Source organism: Pristis pectinata, chromosome 7 (assembly GCF_009764475.1).
Source record: "Pristis pectinata isolate sPriPec2 chromosome 7, sPriPec2.1.pri, whole genome shotgun sequence".
NCBI classification, from domain to species: domain Eukaryota; kingdom Metazoa; phylum Chordata; class Chondrichthyes; order Rhinopristiformes; family Pristidae; genus Pristis; species Pristis pectinata.
Window position 1 is genome coordinate 71,617,745 of NC_067411.1, and position 20,166 is coordinate 71,637,910.

Sequence of the window (20,166 nt, forward strand, 5' to 3'; positions counted from 1 at the left end):
GGCTTATTGATGGTTGACTTCTCTGAAAGGGACTCTTGGTTTTGAGTCATTATGGGTCAGCATATTTTAGAGTTCTAAGTACCTCACAGCTCCAGCACTCTTTATTTGATCTTGACCTCCAGTGCTATTGTGTAGAGTTTGCATTTTCCGCCTGTGATCCTGTGGGTTCCTACCAGATACTCCAGTTTCCTCGCACATCCCAAAACATGCTGCTTAATAGGTTAATTGGCTGCTATAAATTACCCCTAGTGTAGGTGGGTGGTAAGAAAATTAGGTGGGAAGTTGATGGGTATGTGTAGGAGAATAGGTTATATGGAAATAAAAGGGTGAATGGGATTGCTCTGAAAGCTGCCATAGATTTGATGGGCCAAATGGCCTCCTTCTATATCACTAGGAAATGCAATATGTGAGATTCCAAGCATGGATGTTGAAAGCCTGAAGTCTGACTGAGCTTGACAGTTGTCTCTGCTGAGTCTGACAGCAGAGCAAGTTGGGCTGAAGAGGGAGTGGAATCCATTATATCTGGTCCCCTACTTTACACCACACTCCCCATTCATTTAACCATTCAGGTATTCACTTGATTTATCTAATTTTATTTTAATAGAGTCATTTAGAATAGAAGAAGGTCCTTCGCCCCACTGACTCTACACAGGCCATTAAACACCCATTTATGTTAATCCTATGCTAATCCTATTTAGTTTTCCTGTATTCCCTTTATCTCCTTCCAGATTCTACCACTCACCTGCCCGCTAGGGGCAATTTACAGTAGCCAGTTGACCTATCAACTAGCACCTCTTTGGGATGTGGGAGGAAACTGGATCACCCGGAGAAAAACCATGGGATCACAGGGAAAACATGCAAACTCCACACAGACAGCACGCTAGGTCAGGATTAAACTGGGTCACTGGAACTGTGAAATAGCAGCTCTACCAGCTGCGCGATTGTGTCACCTAAGTTATTTGTTAGTGGTTTAAAATGATTTTAAGTTTTTAAAGATTTTTAAACTTCTTGAATCAGCTTCAAAGGCCTTTGAGTGTTCAGGGGCTCAGCATACAAGACTTGTTCACCACCTGGAGCCCAGCCATTCCATCACATGCTGGTGGGAACAGAGTCAGCTATTTCAGCCTCTGCGTCTAGAAAAACTAATGCAGGTTAATGGGGTTTGTGGGCAGCGAGGTTGGGCAGTGGGCTGGATGCAGGGAGGCTGCTTCATCTTCTAATATCTTACAAAACAGAAATTAAGTTAGTTAATCTGAAAATCAATTCCCAAAATATTTCTCTTCTAGGCAAAACATTATAAATTATTTGCCAAGCTTTGCCTTGACAACCTCATTGAACATTCTTCTCCCAGAAATACTCGTGAAGGCTTTATAGGTAAAAATACTGTAGTCTACAGGCCAGAAGGTTAGCAGATCAATCTCTAATATACTCATTGAGCTGATTTTAAACCCCAACGCAATACGGGGATACTAATAGTGGCCCCAAACCGTGGAGATTAAAAGTCACACCACACTGTATTGGTCGACCTTTGCAACAAACTGCACTTGGGTCTGTTTCTGGCAAGAACAGGAATGGGATTGAATGTGGTATCCTACATTGTAAAACTACCTTTTAATATTTTGGTTTGAATTTTTCCTTTTCAGGAGGGTTAAGGCAGGACTTCTTTATGCTTCCCATTCCCATGATCCATTTCCACACAATCCATTTTTGAGGGTTGGCCTCCTACTTTTGCGTGGTTGCCCACCTAGGCATACTCTCCCACCTTAATGTCCAGAATCCCAGTAAGGGTCCTGTGGTAATGCTGCGGTGAGGTGCCTGCAGAAGTGCCTGGAAATTCAAACTGCTATGAAAGGGTATTGAAGCATCCAGAAAACCCTTCCAGCAGTTTTGCTTTAAAAAAAAAGATTCTTGCTGAACTTACATCCATCCAGAAATTGCTAAGCGCTTGTCAAGAGGGAGAGGTCGTCAAGCACACATTGTCTTCCTCCAATATTTGCTTGCAGCAGCTTGCCAGCAATTGCAATCTGCCACCTCTCCTTCAAATTTGCTGGTAGTTGAGATAAAAGGCACCCCAAAATCCCCCAACATTAATAGGAGACAGGACAGTTTGGGGCCTGGAGTGTTGGCAGAGGCAGACGTGGCGATGGATAGAGGAAAATTCCTGGCAGCATGCCAGGGGAAGAATCTGTTGGTCTTCCCTCGCTCTCTTTCATTTCCCTCGGCCCAATTTCACCCCTTGCTTTCAGGATGGCATAAAGTGAATGAACTTTGAGGGAATGGAAGGGCACTGATGCCAGTGGTACCATGACTCAACAGATCTGGACTTTAAGGAGATAAGAGGAAAAAAGTCCTTGTTCAACACAATTTTGAAGTGGAGTAAATGGACAATATTACTAAAGTATTAAGATTTACTTCAAGCGTAAAACCTTAGATGTAAATTGATTTCTTTTCATGCTACTATCTAAATTCTTATGTGTTTAATAACAGTATTTTTTTAAAAGAAATATTCTTTGATAAAACTCTGAATGCTCTATCAGAGTTTTTACAACCACAATCATTACATTGATAATTGCTAAATTGAATTGTGCCCACCACCTGCAGAACTGCTGATTTCCTGCTTGGTGGCAGAACTGTATAACCTCCCTGTCTCCATTCCTCTGCTCACAGGCCATTATATTAAATAGTGTAATTTTGCCATAGAGAAGACTCCTTTCAAACCAGCTTTATATTATTACTAATTTTATACAGTATAGTTTTATGAGAACCCAATATCAGTTTTGCTGTATGGATGATTAAAACTTGTTTCAGGAATTATAATATTGCCATGTTATAGCACTTGGTAATTTTCTTTTGTCTTTGTACATTAGACCATCAATGATATGATTTCAGTTAATGTGGTATCTATGGTCAAGGTATGTGGTCTTCCACTGACAATTTTGTTTTTTAATAACTGAAGTTTGTGACTCTAAGAACAGTTGAAGTAGTACCTGAGCAATAGCATCATACAGCATAGAAACAGGTCCTTTGGTCATACCAGCCATCAAGTACCTATCTATTCCATTTCCATTTCCTAGCACTTGGCTTGTAGCATATAATGGGATTTTAAGTGCTCATCAAAATACTTGTTAAATTTTGTAAGATTCTCAAATGATGCGTTCCAAATTTCAACCATCCTCTGGGTGAAAAGATTCTTCTTCAAATCCCCTCTATATCTCCTATTCCTCACCTTAAATCTGTGCCCCCTGGTTATGGGCAACCCTGCGAAGGGAAAAGGCTTCTATCTACCCAATCTATCTATGCCCCTCATAATTTTATGTAACTCTATCAGGCCTCCCTCCCCCCCCCCCACAAGCCTTCTTCCTTTCAGAGAAAACAAATATAGCCTATCCAGTCTCTCTTCATAGTTGTTGAAATGTTCCCTCCCAGGTAACATCCTGGTAAATCTCCTCTGCAATGTCTCCATAAGAATTACATCTTATCTATATTGAGGTGACCTGAAGTACTTCAGCTGTGGCCTAATGAATGATTTATATAGTTGTACCATAAACTCCCTGCTCTTATATTCTATGCCCTGGGTTGTTGCCTTTGGAGATTCTTAGGATCTGTTGCTTTTATCCCATCTGGGCACCTGGACCATGAGGACCTTTGCAATCACTGGAGACCATACCCAATAACATGGTAGCTCAGGTAATGGAATATCATGGTGGCATGTAGAACAGCCCATCATGGCACAACAGAGCTTCTTCACCACTATAAGCTCAAACATTCTCTCTTCTCCCCCCTCCCATCGGGCAGAAGATACAAAAGCCTTAAAGCACGTACCACAGGGTTCGAGAACAGCTTCTATCCTGCTGTTATAAGACAATTGAATGGTCCCCTTGCACCTTATTGTCATCCTGCACAGCATTTTCTCTGTAACTGTGACACTTCATTCTGCATTCTGTTATTGTTTTCCCTTGTACTATCTTGATGCACTGTTGTAATGAAATGGTATGCATGGATGGCATGTAAAACAAAGTTTTTCACTGTACCTTGGTGCATGTGACAATAATGATCCAATTTACCAATTTATATTCTAAATTCCTAGCCATCACATATAGTTTTGTAATGAGGTATATGTTATGTATTTAATCATGACATAGACGGAGGCCAACTGGCCTATCAAGTCTATGCTGGCTTTCAGAACAGACCAATCACTCCCATTTCCCCGTTTATTTCCCTGTAACTGGTTCTGTCACACTGGTCCACTAACTCCCTCCTGATTCTCCTATCAGTCACCTGCTGTAGGAGAAATTTGCAGCAGGTCTTTATGACATAGGAGGAAACCTGAGTCCTCCCGGGGAAAACACTCAAAATCACAGGGAAAAGACACATTCTACAGAACTGGCACTGGACATCAAAAATGAACCTAGCCTGCTGAAGCTGCGAGGTAGCAGCACTACCCTGCAGCACCACTGCACTATTCATATTAATATACATTAGACATAACTTAATATTACTAGGACATACTTTTGTAGCTCAGTGATTCTTCAGTGAACAAAGGAGAAAGTTGCACTCTTTAAATTGGAAGCATGAAGTGTAACAATGTAGTCATATTTTGCTGTAATTTGTAGATGACTCAACTTGTCCTGCCGAAGATGAAAGAAAGGTAAGACCAAGACCTTTAATCATAATCCGAGGGGTCTAATTAATCAATAGCCGAAGTCCTTTGAGTTTGATGGGGCCAAATAAAGTCTTCAAAACTCTTCCCATTCCCCAAGCTGTGTTCAATCATTCCACCCATGCTCACTAACCTAGTTTGGAACCTTGTTTCAGTTATTAAAATTCACTCCATTGCTTTTATATCAGTCCATGGCCTCATCCTTCCTGACCTCTCTAACCTCATTCAGCTCTGTAATGCTCCGAGATAATTGTGCTTCTCCACTTTTGCTCTCTTGTTAATCGCTCCACTCTTGGTCAGCTGCCAAAGCTGTAAACTCTGGAGCTGCATCCCAAAACCTCTCCATCTCTCCTTCCTTCTTTAAGACACTACTTGAAAGCTATCTCTTTGTCCAGACCTTTGGTCAAAAGTCTCCTTATGTTATTCAAATGAACTTTGTTGAAATTACTTGAAATGTTACACTTTTGTATAAATGTAAGTAGTCGTTGCTACCATCTCTGGCAGTGGGATAGAATATAACTAGGGTTGATGATGGCGGATTCTGGGATGTTGACTAGAAGATATAATTCCTTATGAATATTGCTGACGTTTGACTAATTGACGGGAGAACTGTCATTAATTTTGAACAATATTATAGAGAATTGGACGGCTGGATGTGCCTTTGCCCTGTGTCTGAATGGGTTGCCCAGTTCAATGTTGGGTTGTTTTATGCTTGATGTATTTTGTCATAGACTTGGATATAACTGACTGTCTTTCCAAACCATTTGAGGGAGAAGAGTCAAACACATCGCCATGGGTCTCTAGATTTAATGGCCAGAACTGCACCAGTATTTTCCCAAAGTAAAATACTGCAGATGCAGAAAATTTGATGTAAAAATGGAGAACAGGTTGGAACTACTGAGCAGGTCAGGCACCATCGGAGGAGTGAATCTTTAGCTTAAGAATATACATTGAGAAACAAATATAAAACATGATAAAAGTTTGTGGTCACCTTGGCTGGAGTTATGATAAGCTTTTCAAGGTTTGTCAAGTGTTTTGGTGGAGCAGCACAAAATCCAAGGAGATTATCTTGTGGCATGATTAATTCTATGCCTCAGTTCATAGTTTGCTGCCTTCTGCGCTGGAAAGTGAACCCTGCATGGTAGATAAGAAATTGTGACCCAGTTGTGTTGTGTATTAAATTATTGGCCGTACATACAGTTTTATGGGTAGGATCCTGCTCAATCTGCCAGCTCCAAATACATTTACACCCCTGTACCAGACCCGTGGTTGCACTTCTCTTTCATGGCTTCAATCTTGATGCCTCAGTTCCATCTGCCTAATGAAACTAAGCAAGTTACAAGCAGTGACCAAGCCTCAAAGCATTAATTTTTGAGTCAGTACAAATAAAAGAATCAACTTGCTATTCACACTCACAGGTATGAATTGCTTCTGATAAGATTTTGTTCAGTGAAGCGTACGGTAGCTGTAATTTATTTTTTTACAAATTTTCCTGATCTGATATTATTGACCTAATTTGTTAACAATTACACTTCCAGTGCTGCTGTGGCATGGTTACTCCTGCCTGGCTAGCATTTGGCCAATATGTGCTGATGGTGCTGCATAATTATTTGAAGGATGGAACTCTGGAAAAAATCAGAACATTTCCCTTGTTCCACTTGAAGTGAGATCGGTGGTGCAACAAGCTGATACAATCTTGTTCTTTACATTGAATGTTGAAGAGAAATTCTTTATAGTCATAACAACCCACTGATCAAAAGGGCAGATTGTTCTGGCATGTTGTATTGCTGTCGCTTTCCGGCATGTGTGTGACGATATCACGCCCTTCATTGGTTAATTGGTTCCCTGTTCTCCCATGTTTTCTTCTACTATCTCACGCCAGCAAAGTGGTCAACTCCAAAGAGTCAATGGGTGTAGACATCTCATTTAAAGATTATGCCTAATTTCTCTAATCTGCAACTATGTGCATACACATGGAAGTTAAAATGTCCCAGGGAGATGGGTTGGGGATATAGATTGGAAAAAAAATGGGGAATAGTTACAACTTTGCTTCCAAAGGGAGGCTTCAAGAAGGTTTTTAATGGGAGAAAAAGAAAAAGAAATGGAGTGAAGGGAAGCAGGTATTTCCCCTCGATGGATGTTTGAAAAAATCCTTACAGCAGATAACTCATCTAACCTAATCCTTTTTATCTTTGGAAAGACAGTGAAAGATTCCTGTTAAAGTGCATTTAACCATTTTACATATAGAAATATTATACTTTCAGACAAAAGGGTTTGATCCTGAACATTTCATCTGGAATTGCTAATTTCCCGTCTCCTCTCTGCTGTTTGTACTCATCTACTAAGGTGCGTTTATCACTTTAACAAATGTAACTCTACATTTCCTTTTTTATTCAAAAACGTAGGTTGTTTTGTGCATTCCTCTGTTTAGAACCAGGGGTGACAATTCACAAGAAAATATTGAACGTGTAATTAAGGCTGAGCTTTCTGTAAAGCTGCTCCTGCTCTGTCCTAGTAACTTTATCACCGATGTGGCAGGATAAACAAATGTTCTATTGCTCATTCAGTCAAGTTATGGCAGTGGAGCAAAAGCAGCTCTGAAGAACTTAATGGTTTAAGCCCTGATTTGTAATTTTTTTGGTTCAGAAATAGACAGAAAGAGTAAGTGAAACTGAATGCAAAATTGGTCATTTGTTCCTGGTTTTAAGACAAATTCTTGTCCATTCTTTCAGTTCCTTTTAATGACACATTTGAATAAATTAAGTGCTAATTACACTCCCATTCCCTGCCATCCCAGCCACACAGTTCCCTGAAAGAGATGAGAATTTGGTAAAGTCATTCTGCATAGCTCCACTCTGAGCCCACTGGGTGATCAAAAGCAGCCCAGGAACGTAGTTAGGACAGCACGGATCAACATTACCTCTAAGGATACTAAGTCATCTCTGCTCTAGACAGGAACCAGTTCAGGTCCCTCTGGAAGACATGCTGACACCAACTCTGGATTTCAAAATCTGGGATCAGCACTGGGACCTCAGTGAGTGGACATGGAGCATAGGAACCTGGGCCCCAGTGAGTTGGGAGTACAGGAAGTCAGGAACCAGAGCCCCGGTGAGTCAAAAGGGAGCATGGGAACTGGGGCTACAGTGAATTAGATTGAAACTTGGGAGCCGGAAACGTGAATTGGAAGGGAGTATGGCAAACATTACCTTGTGAGCCAGATGCTGAATCATCAGGATTTCTGAATGGTCACATAGCGGATTATCAGAGTTTTTAGTAGTTTATAATCAGAGCTGGCCAAGGGTTTCTCACATGGAATTTTTATAATCATACCAGGATCATTACTGAAAATCAGATGTAGTATTTATCTACTGTTAGTTGTCTCACCAACACACTGTGTGAGGATATAATCTACAAGTGCCTCACCCATTGTCTCCATTACATTTAATAAAGGGAAAGTTGAAGTCTCTCTTAATATGAACTGGGCCAAGCATAAAATGATATCGAGCAATTTTAATGAGGATTGTAGCCTTTAAGCAAGTTATTTTCTCATCTTACTCATCATTTTCAGCTCAGTGGATAGTGAATTGAAGATACTATGAATCAGGTGAAAGGAGCTTCAGAAGTGTTAATGCATACTCCAGAAAACAATCATTATCTTTGCAGTAATGTTAATTTTAAAAAAACATGGTGTTATCAGGCTTGTGTCTTTTTCAGTCTTGTGAATTTTAAGCCTGAAATGTATAGAGGTGTACATATTGCAAATTGTTTGAGTTTTTAAAAAAAATTATAAGTTGAGATCTTTAAAATAGTTTTTTTGTTCCAAGTATTCTGGACAATTTAAAGTGTATAAATCTCTATTATTTTTACTAAATTATTTGCCAGATCTTTATCGAAAGATTTTCTAGAGGCTGTCAAGCAGAGTATGGATCAAAGGGTATTACCATACAGGTAAGGATAGATTATCCCTTTGGGAATGTTTTTAAAAATGGAAAAACATCAAATCTGTTCAGTGTATTTCTGCTTAATTTTCATTACATGAATTCTTAGCATTTTAATTTTGCAGGATTATAAATTCATGGTGTACTTTTCTTTGAAGCAGTTTGCTAGATATAGTCAAAGTAGCATGGTTCAGTGAAAATGCATTAATATATCAACTATATATCTCAGATGATTTCACGTAATTCCTCATAAGTAGGTTAGAACACAAAGGCCTGGAAACTCTCTTAAGCAGCTGAATGTTTATGCGCACAATGACTTGTAATTTAACACGGAAAACAATCACAGTAGGTGCTTCATATTACCTCTAGGTGCTTCATATACATTGAATACTTACCTACAGGGGCAGACAGACATGCATAGTAGCATCCAATGTATTTGGATGTTACTTCTTTTGCATTCAGTTACATGTGTTAAGAAACAGACCTTTGCAATGAATGCGAGACTTGCGTCAGTGAAACTCAGAGGGAACTCTCCTGACCAGGTCCAAGGCCATGGTACAAGCGAGTTCCCTTTAGGTAATGGACTTACCCCTTGTTGTTGGTCTACCTTAGGGCCCCCATCACCAGAGCTCAGTCTTCTCATGACTCTGACCCCACACTTCCATTACCACCATTGATTGAAACCCAAATTGCCCCAGCCCCTTCCCCTCAAACCACCATCCTCATGCCTTGACTCAAGGAAATTTCTCAATACTCACATTTTATCTCTACAGCTGACTTCCTAATTTATCTCAGTTGTCCTTTCCTTGGGCCTCTCACCACTGCCATTCCTTGCTTCTCTGTGACCTATGACACCTTACCTGTGAACCACCTGAATTCTTCACTTGTTCTGGTTTGCAAAGTATGTGAAGGAAAGACCCTTGTGTGTGTTTTCTGTGCAGGGCCTGTTCCATTGCACACAAGGACTGTTCTCATTGCTAGTTTTATAGAACTTCCCGCGTGCAAAGGAACTTCCAGCCCAGAAGCATGTAAGAAAAACAAAAGGCTATTTGGCTCAAGAAGCTTCTTTTGTACTATCTGTCTTAATAGCTTTACTGCTAAATTATTCCACATTTCTATTATTTACTTCAGCAAAAATGTGATTTTTTTTTTCATTTTCCCAATTATTTAATTTACATTTCTATCTGGATGTATCACAGCCTGGTATGGCAACTGGTCTGCCCAAGACCACAAGAAATCGTAGAGAGTTGTGAATGCAGCCCAGTCATTCATCCCCGGTGACTCCGTTTACACTTCCCGCTGCCTCAGGAAAGCAGCCAACATAATCAAGGACCCCTCCCACCCCTGTCATTCTCTCTTCTCCCCCCTCCCATCAGGCAGAAGATGCAAAAGCTTGAGAACATGTACCACCAGGCTCAAGTACAGCTTCTATCCCGCTGATATAAGACTTGAATGGACCTCATATACGATAAAGATCAGCTCTTGATCTCTCAATCTTCCTCATCAAGTCCCTTACACCTTATTTCTCTATCTGCACTGTACCTTCTCTCTAACTCTAACAGTATATTCTACATTCTGGTTTTTTCCTTTTTGTACTACCACAATGTAGTTATGTATGGAATGATCTGTCTGGATGGCATGTAAACAAAAGCTTTTCACTGTACCTCAGTACATGTGACAATAATAAACCAATTAGCACTTGAACCTCACCCTTAAAAGAATTTGCCTGTGTTGATTTAAAACTTGAAATCTTTAAAGGAACCATTTCAGTTTCTTCATTTCAAAGGTAAAATGGCAAATTTTTCTAACCCTTTCTAAATTAAATTTTAAATTTTATTTACAGTTTGGTAACAGGCCCTTCCAGCCCAACGAGTCCATGCCGCCCATTTTTTTAAACCCAATTAACCTACCCGTACGTCTTTGGAATGTGGGAGGAAACCGGAGCACCCGGAGGAAACCCACGTGAACGCAGGAGAACGTACAAACTCCTTACAGACAGCGACGGGAATCGAACCCCGATCGCTGGTGCTGTAATAGCATCGCGCTATACCTTGATCCTGATACCCCATTCTTTTTCAGGCATTTTATGGTAATTCTATGAAACTTACAGCAAACATTTGGGGGCCATAAGGGAAATTCACTCTTTAATTTTGTCAGCTGTATTTTCAAATTATTTTTCATAGAGTCATAGAGTTATACAGCACAGAAGCAGGTCCTTTGGCCTAACTTGTCCATGCTAATCAGGTTGTCTACTTGGGCTAGTCCCATTTGCCTGCGTTTTGTCCATAATACTCCAAACCTTTCCTATCCATGTGCCTGTCTAAATGTCTTTTAAACATTGTAAATGTACCCACCTCTACCACCTCCTCTGGTAGTTTGTTCTATTTACCTACCATTCTCTGTATGAAAAGGTTGCCCCTTAGGCCTGTTCTATATCCTTCCCCTCTCACCTTAAATCTATGCCCTCTAGTTTTAGGCTCCCCTACCCTGGGATAACCATTCACCTTTTCTATGCCCCTCATGATTTTATAAACTTCTATAAGGTCACCTCTCAATCCCCTATGCTCCAGGGATAAAAGACCCAGGCTAGCTGAAGCCTTCCAGTTCTAGTAACATCCTAGTGAATCTTTTCTGCACCCTTTCCAGTATAATGACATCCTTCCTTTACCCAGGGTGAGCAGAACTGCACACAGTGCTCCAAGTGCCATCTCACCAATGTCTTGTACAGCTGTAACCTGAAGAAGGATCCTGACCTGAAATGTTGACTGCCTGCTTTTGTCCATGGATGCTGCCCGGCCTGCTGAGTTCCTCCAGCATCATAGTGGGCATGAACATTGAATTCTCCCACTTTAAGTAATCCCTACCCCATTTCCCCAAACCACCCCCTCCCCAACATGCTTCTTCTTTTCTTCCCTTTCCTAGCATCTCTCTCTTTTTTCTACCTCCCTTTTTCTTTCCCTTTCTCGCCTAACCTTTGACCCATCCTCCAGTGGATCTGCTCTCCCCTCCTCCCCCACACCTGCCTATCACTATCTCTTACCTGCATCTACCTATCATCACCCTGTGCCCACCCCCCTCCCCTCTTTTGTCCACCAATCACTGCTCTGTTTTTCCCTCCTATATATTGGGCTTCCCCTTTTCCTATCTTCAGTCCTGAAGAAGGGTCCTCACCCGAAACGTTGACTGTCTGCTTTTCTCCACGGATGCTGCCTGGCCTGCTGAGTTCCTCCAGCATCAGTGTTTTTCATTTTGTAAATCTGGACTTTGCAGCCAAGAAATTGATTGATGTATACTCATCTTAAAATAACCAGAATGTTTGGTGGCAAACTGATACACATTCTGCCCTACAGGTGCACTCCTCACTACGCTGGTAAATGTAGAGAATAGAATTCTGGCCCTGAAACAGATGTTGAGCCCTTTATAAGGTTTGCCTGCCTGACTGCATATCAAGACTTGCATGCACTCTAACCAATAATCCCTAAAGGGATTGAAGAAGATGGCTGGCAAAATGATGATTGTTGAAAATGCTTCCCTGAGCAGGATAATGGGCATAGAACATGTGCACTATGCTGTGACATGTTAGTAACACCAGTTATCAAATGCGGACAGTGTAAAGTCATACAGAAGAGAAACAGGCCCCTTGGCCCAACTGGTCCATGCCGACCAAGATTCCCATCTAAACTAGTCCCATTTGCCTGTGTTTGGCCCAAATCCCTCCTATCCATGTACATGCCCAATGTACCCCTTTGATGTAAATGCTTCTTACCTGCTTTCCTTCAAAGCTTTTTCTCTCGAACCCTTTTATATTGTATTTTTTACTAGCTTTACTGTTAAGTTATTTCTGTTATCCTCTTGAGCACAAAGGTCATTTCTCATTTTCACATTTTTAAGTTAACTGCTGTTTGAACCTCACCCTCAAAGAATTTGCGAGGTTTAAAATTTTAAATTAAAATTTAAAATTGAAGAAGTTTAAAATTTTGAAAGAAACTGTATCTTTTTTTTTCATTTTCAAAGATAAAATGCCTGATTTTTAATCCTTTTGTATAACCTGTTCCTTCCACCATGTCACTTTCAGCATTTTGTGGTTCTTGCGCTAAGGTTGCTGCAAACATTTGGGGATCTCATAGAATAGTAGAAAAACATGCTGCACAAGAATACACACCAAGTTAAAATATTGCTCTGTTTCTTTGACTATTCTCTTGGTGTGATTACAGTAACACCAGTTGAAAATGGTTATCAGATTTTTACGTAATGCAGTAATGTCAGAGGTGCCGGTGAAAGATTTTCCGCATTCCCTATTGCAAGTTGAATGCAACGTAGGTGTTGAGTTTTGCTTCATGATTGCACTATACTGAGCAGTGACAATCTTCGTCTATGATTAATAATATCATCATTTTATTTATTATACTGGCCCAGAGAAATTAAAGCTTAAACCAGAACAAAGTTAATAACTAAGTGTTTAATTCCTCATACTAACTGTATTAAGTGACCAGTCACAATACAGAGAGAAGTGGCTCACAGGGGAAACATCCATAAATAAAGAAAATGTCCTATTTGATTAACTTTCCAATCAGGCAAACTGCAATTCAAAATGTGAATTTCAACTCAGAAAACCAAAGTCAATTATTAATCAAAATCAGTAACAAAAATCTTCCTTTAAGGATCCAGGTGAGACAGGAAATAATACTAATCCACGCATTTTTACATGGGAAAATTCAGTGCAATAGTTTCTTTGATACCCCCAAGGAAGTGACCCTCTTCTATTTTGCTTCTATATGTTGTCCTTCAGCAACACAGCATGAGTTTCTACTTGTACACTGACAGCACAGCACCACCACCACCCTTGATGCTTCCATCATTTCTAAAATGTCAGACTACCTGTCTGACCTCCAGCAGTGGATGAGAAGAAACTCTTCCAACTGACTACTGGCAAGACCCAAACCAATTGCTTTTAGTCCCCAGTATAGACTCAATCCTTCTCCCAACAACCATCTGAAATCGCATCAAATTGTTCACAAACTAGGTGACATGTTTGACTCCAGATGAATTTCCAATCACATATCCATGCTATCATTTAGATTCCCAATTTCCAACCTTGTTTGAGTCTGCTGGTGCCTTCATACAGGCTTCAGTTGCCTCTGGAATTGCTTGTACCAATGCACTCTCACCTTGCTTCTCAACTTAAATTTGAGTCCATCCAGTAGTCTCCTGCTGATGTCCTAGAGTGCACTAGTCCCATTCACCCTTTGCCCCTTAGTTGACAACTACATATGTCTAACCAACAAATGATGGCTTGAAAATACATTACTGCATTTCACTTATTTCACAATTCTTCTCTGATATGATTACACATGGTGAGAGAACACATCTGCCCAACACATCTGGATACAATCCAGTAATGTGAGTGGAGGGTCTCAGTAAGTAAGACAAGTTTTAGCGGAGCCCGAGAAAACTCCCACGAAGGTCAAAACTTCTGCTTTCAGCCCTTGCTAGGAACACGGCTGAGAGAAGGATTAATTGAACTCACCAGTCAGCAGGATGTAATTAGTGCAGAGGTCTGGATCCAAAAGTATTTCCAGATGTTGTTATATCATATTTTTTAAAGGAATCCTCCCAAATTCAGGAGCATATTTGTAGCTGCTACAAAACAAATTTTTTGCCCTCCTGCCATAAAGTTGGTGCTGCACAGCATATTGATTGGTTTATATTCTGGCACTAGGTGTATATGTTAGGGCTCTGTGCGCCAGATGTGAGTTATTATTTGAATTCAAAGATATGTAGCTCCTAACTTTTGCTTCAAGGTTATGTACATAACAGCTGTGACTATAGCTCTAGACGCACTGTGGTTTAGTTGTAGTGGGAAAAATGGGTCCTGCCTTTCGTTGAGGCACACCCTTCATTTCTATCTACTCTCTATTCATGACATTGCACTGACAAGGAATGTTAGAATGCTGTTGCAAAACAGGATGATCCAGCTCATGTTAATGAGCTATTGCTCACCAGTAAAGGGAAATACAATGTCATATAGTCTTAGGTTGGGGATCTCTGTTTCTTTATTGATCAAAACTATGCAATGATGACAGCAATGATGTTATGGCATTTAATCTGGCTTGAGTTCAGTCTTGTGGCATTAAATACACCAAAGGGTAGCCAAAATTGGAGGCTGCATCTCAGTTTTACTGAAGGTGCACGCTGAGTAAAAATAATGGTGAGGAAAGGGTGGCATGGGAGCGTAGCAGTTAGCGCAATGCTACTACAGCGCCAGCGATCGGGGTTCGATTCCCGTCACTGTCTGTAAGGTGTTTGTACGTTCTCCTGTGACTGCGTGGGTTTCCTCCGGGTGCTCTGGTTTCCTCCCACATTGCAAAGACGTACGGGTAGGTTAATTTGGGTTTAAAATGGGCGGAGTGGACTTGTTGAGCTGGAAGGGCCTGTAACCACGCTGTAAGTAAAATTTAAAAATTAAAAAAAAATTTAAAAAGGCAAGAACAAATGAGCAAGAATGTTGCTGGTATATGGGCAAAGACCAAAACATAGAACTAATTGCCTGGAGGCCCTTTTCTTGGCTGACAGTTTGTAAAAGGAATTGGTTGTTATGAGCTTTGATACATGGAAACCCTTACTGGCAACATCCACCATTATTTTTGATAATTCAACAGTTTCCATCTTAAGCATCCCTTGGGTCTACAATAATGCGCAAGGTATGACATAGCTTTACCTTGGCTTGGATTGAGTTTACCTGTAGCTGATGTTTCTGTAAAAAGCCACTGTGTGCCTACACCCCGACGCTCAGTTTCTCTCAGAGTGACCTGCATGTGTGGACACACTGAGCTGGTGGTCAGAAGCTGGCACATCAGCTTTCCATCTCCACCTCTGGACTTGCTCTTGAGCTCAGCAGTAAAGCACTGATATACAAATGCAAAGTGCATTCAGTCACTATTTACAATGTCCAATTAACCTCCAACCTGCACGTTTTTGGGATGTGGAAGGAAACTGGAGCACCTGGAGAAAACCCACATGGTCATAGGGAGAACATACAAACTCCATACAGACAGCACTCAAGATCAGTATTGAACTTGGATCTTCTGGAGAAATCAAATTAGCAAGGGTAGCCTTGAGATTGAGTTCATAATGTATCTATGATAGTTTCTTAGACCAATACACTAAGGAACCAGTCAGAGAGCAGGCTGTGATACTTTGTTATTATATAAGGATACAGGTTAAATTAATAATCTTCTCATCCATAATCATCTAGGAATGAGTGATTATATTATGGTAAAACTTCCAAATATAGCTTGAGGGGAGAAAGTTCGGAGTGAAATTACTGTCCTTAACTTAAATAAGAGTAATTACAACAGTATGAAGGCAGATTTAGCCAAAGTGGACCAAGGAAATAGATTGTAGGGTAAAAAGACAGATGTTTAAGGAAACATTTCACAAATCTCAAGAAAGGTATATTCCAGTGAGAAAAAAAGGGTCTACACAAAGGATGTACCAGGGTGGTGATCTAAGGAAGGAATTGATGTATTGAATTGGAGGAAAAGACAATGTTGCAAAGATTAGTGGTAGGCAAGAGAATAGGAAACATCTAGAAACCAGCAAAGGACGAAAAATCATTACATGGAGGAGGAAGACAGAGCACGAGAGTAAACTAGCAAATAGTAAGAGTTTCTACAGGTATATAAAAAAGACAGTGATTAAAATAAACTTTGCTGCCTTAGAAAATGAGACTAGAGTGGAATTAATAACAGGACTAATTGGATCGATGTTCACAGTAGAAGACACTAAAAACATCCCAATACTTAACAGTTATAGAGAGGGGAGAATTTCATACAATCTCTATTACTAGAGAAAAGTAGCAGGTAAACTAATGTGGATAAAGGCCAGCGAGTCCCCTCAATCTGTTGGCCTGCATCCTAGGGTTTTAAAGGAAGTGGTTGCAGAGATAGTGAATATGTTGGCTGTAATCTGTCAAAATTTCCTAGATTCTGGAGGGTTCATGTGGGATTAAAAAAACTGCAAATGCAATACCACTGTTCAAAAAGACATCAGGAAGCTGTTAACTATTTGGCCTGTATCTATCATTGGGAAAATGCTGGAATCCATTGTTAAGAAGGTAATTAGAAAATCAGAAAGCAATCAAGCAGAGTAGGCACAGTTTTATGAAAGAGAAACAGAAAACAGAAAGTTGGCATAAATGGATCATTTTCAGATTGGCAATCAGTACCTAGTGAAATCCACAGCGGCTTGACTACTTACGGTCTGTACAGTGTACTACTACTTACTTGACTACTTACAGTCTTACAGTGACTTGAGTGAAGGGATTGAGTGTACTGCAGCCAAATTTACTGATGCTACAAAAATCTGATGTTTAAGAAGTTGTGAGGAGGAAACAAAGGGCCTGCCGAGGGATCTAAGTGAGAGGGCACTAGAGAATACAATGTGGGAAAATATGAGCATCTACATCGGAGGAAGGAGTGAGCTACAAGAAGTTGCTGCACAAAGGGATTTATGGTGTTCCTAGCGCATGAAACTCAAAGATTGACTTGTACGTACAAGTGATTAGGAAGACAAAGGGAATGTTAGCTTTTGTTGCAAGGGGTGTGGAGTTTAAAAATGGGAAATTCTGATGCAAATTTACCTGGTGCAGGTGAGACCACACCTGGAAGATTGAGTGCAGTTTTGATCTCCATAACTAAGTACCTGTGTTGGAGGGAGTGAAGGGGAAGTTCACTCAATTGATTCCTGGAATGAAAGGATTTCCCTAGGAAGAAAGATTGAGCAGGATGGACCTATATGCATTGTGGTTTAGAAGAATGTGACGGGATTGCATGTAAGTCTATCAAATTCTGAGGGGAATTGACAGGGTAGATACTGAAATAATGTTTCTCCCAATGGGGCTTTCTAGAACTAGCAGGCAGAATTTCAGAATAAGGAGTCGCCCATTTCAGAGAGAGATGAGGAAGAATTTCTTCTCTCCAGGTTGTGAATCTTTGGGAGTCTCTACCCCTGCAAAGCTATGGAGGCAAAATTATTGAATATGTTCAAGATGGAGATTGGCAGACACTTGAACTACAAGGGAGTCAAAGGGAAAGTTGTGTTGAGGCCAAGATTGGGTCAGTCGTGATCTGATTGATCTACTCCTGCTCCTCTTTCTCATGTGTGCAGATTCAATGAGGTATATTGCACAGGAATGTGTTGGGAGTTATTGCACAGGAATGTCTGGTGGTTTCCTGGTACTGGTTAAAGGAGAGGTCAAAGGAATAACTACATTAGCAAATCATTATTTGGACAATAAAAGCATAAAATCTTGTTTCATGTATATAAAATAATGAGGGATGTAGATAAAGTGGAGGGTCACAGTCTTTTTCCCAAGGTAAAGGGGTCTGAAACTAGAGGACATGGATTCAGGTGAGATTCAAAAGAGACCTGAGGGGCAACTTTTTCACACAGAAAGTAGTGGGTATATGGAACGAGCTGCCAGGGGAAGCTGGATAATTACAATGTTTAAAAGACACGAGTAGAAAAGGTTAAGAGGGTCATGGGCGAAATGTGGGCAAATGGGATTAGCTCAGATGGACGTCTTGGTCAGCATGGACAAGTTGAGCCAAAGGGCCTATTTTCATGCTGTGTAACCATATGACTCTGTTACATTTTGGAAATACTCAACTGATCAGGTAGTAACTTTGGAGAGAAAACACAGTTCACCTTAGAGTGTGGTGACCTTTCATCAGAACAGAGAAAAATTAGAGATAAAACAAAATTTGAAGTCCAGAAAAATGGAAAGGAGTCAAAGAGGAGTTTTGCCAGTTTGATGAAAGGTCATAAATTTGAAACATTCACCATGCATCTCTCTCCATTGGCACTGTCTTGCCTACTGTGTGCTTCCAGCATTTTCTGATTTATTTCCAATTTCCAGCATCTGAAATAGTTTACTTTTGATGATTTGTCGAGCAGTTACTTTGTCTTGAGGAAGATCATACTGGAGCCAACTGCACTGAGGAAAACCTAATCTACATGAAATCTAAAAATCCATGGCAGGTCCCTGCCAAAAATGCAAGAATGCTGAAAATACTTAGCCCCATGTAAAGCCTGGAGGGGCAGCAGTATTTCCCACTGTAAAATAGTGGCCCACATGAAACAGTGGGCCGGAGCTTGATAGAACTCACCTCTGCTAAAACCACACCACTCCCCCCACTCCCCACAACCCCCCACTTTCCCATTATGAGTTTAACTTCTATCCACCCTTCACTATCACCCCCTCTCCCAACGTCCCCAACTCCTGGTTCCCTTTGAGAATTTGCTACAACAATATAATTCCCCAGTGTTCAAGGGTCTTGTCAAGTAGGTTGCTTGAAGATACCAGTTAGATATCAGAAACCCAATATTAGGCACTGCTCAAGTCCATGCATTCAGTAGTAGGAATACCCTGTGCATCCATTTTTTGATGTGGACATACATTTACTCCTGTGCAATGAGACAGGTAAAATTAATGATCTTGTAGTTAGGGATCCTCTTGGAAAGAGTGATCACAGTCTGATTGAATTTCTCATATAAATGGAGGGTGAAATAGTTTGATATAAAACCAGTGTATTATGCCTAAACAAGGGAGACTACAATGGGATGAGGGAGGAGTTGGTTAGCGTAGACTGGAAACACAGGCTATGTGGTGGGACAGTTGAGAATCAGTGGAAGACTTTCAAAAAGATTTTTCAAAGTGCTCAACGGAAGTATATTCCAGTTAAAAGCAAGGACAGTAAGGGTGGGGAGAGCCAGCCCTGGATAACCAGCAAAATAAAGGAAGGCATCAAGCTAAAAGCTCATGCATACAAAGTCACCAAGAGTAGTGGGAAACTGGAAGATTGGGAAAACTTCAAAATGCAACAAAGAACCACTAAGCAAGCAATAAAGAAAAGGAAGATAGATCATGAAAGTAAACTAGCACAAAACATAAAAACAGATAGGAAAAGTTTTTATAATTATATAAAGCAGACAAGGGTAGCTAAAGGGAATGCAGGTCCCTCGGAAGATGAGAAGGGGGAATTAATATTGAGTAATGTGGAAATGGCCGAGGTTTTGAATGACTATTTTGTATCGGTCTTCATGGTGGAGGACACATCTAACATGCCAAAGAGAGATGTTATGGATGCGATGGGAGGTGAGGACCTCGATACAATCACTATCACTAAAGAGGTAGTGCTGAACAAACACTTGGACCTAAAGATAGATAAGTTTACTGGTCCTGATGGGATGCATCCCAGGGTACTGAAAGAAATGGCGGAAGTTATAGTAGAGGCCTTTGTTATGTTTGTTCTTCATCAAGAGACAAACTTTGCGTGGGTTTAACATCTGAACATTTTTTACTAACCAACAACAGACAGGCTTGCTTTCTCTCTCTTTTTACAGCTACTTCCTGTTCCCCCATGTGACCCCTTTCATTTGCCTACTGGGAACTGTAGTTCTTTATTATAACTACATAATAATACATAACACATCTTCCCCCTTTAAAGAATAACAAACACAATACTTTGTCCTTATAAACCTGCCAAGAAGCCTTGTCCACTCAGC

The 20,166-nt window shown here is 40.5% G+C and overlaps 1 protein-coding gene and 1 long non-coding RNA gene across 4 annotated transcripts in view; one reads left to right on the forward strand and one right to left on the reverse strand.

Annotated features, from left to right (window-relative positions):
- hsd17b3 (hydroxysteroid (17-beta) dehydrogenase 3) overlaps positions 1-20,166 on the forward strand; it is a 44,221-nt gene that overhangs the window by 8,544 nt on the left and 15,511 nt on the right. For all 3 annotated transcript variants that reach the window (XM_052019179.1, XM_052019177.1, XM_052019178.1), the window contains exons 6-9: positions 2,868-2,912; positions 4,614-4,648; positions 6,925-7,006; positions 8,543-8,608. In XM_052019179.1, the coding sequence (XP_051875139.1) occupies positions 2,868-2,912; positions 4,614-4,648; positions 6,925-7,006; positions 8,543-8,608 (228 nt within the window). The remainder of the gene's footprint in view (positions 1-2,867; positions 2,913-4,613; positions 4,649-6,924; positions 7,007-8,542; positions 8,609-20,166) is intronic.
- The window catches only part of LOC127572228 (uncharacterized), a 48,965-nt gene that overhangs the window by 4,702 nt on the left and 24,097 nt on the right, over positions 1-20,166 (reverse strand). The window lies entirely within an intron of this gene.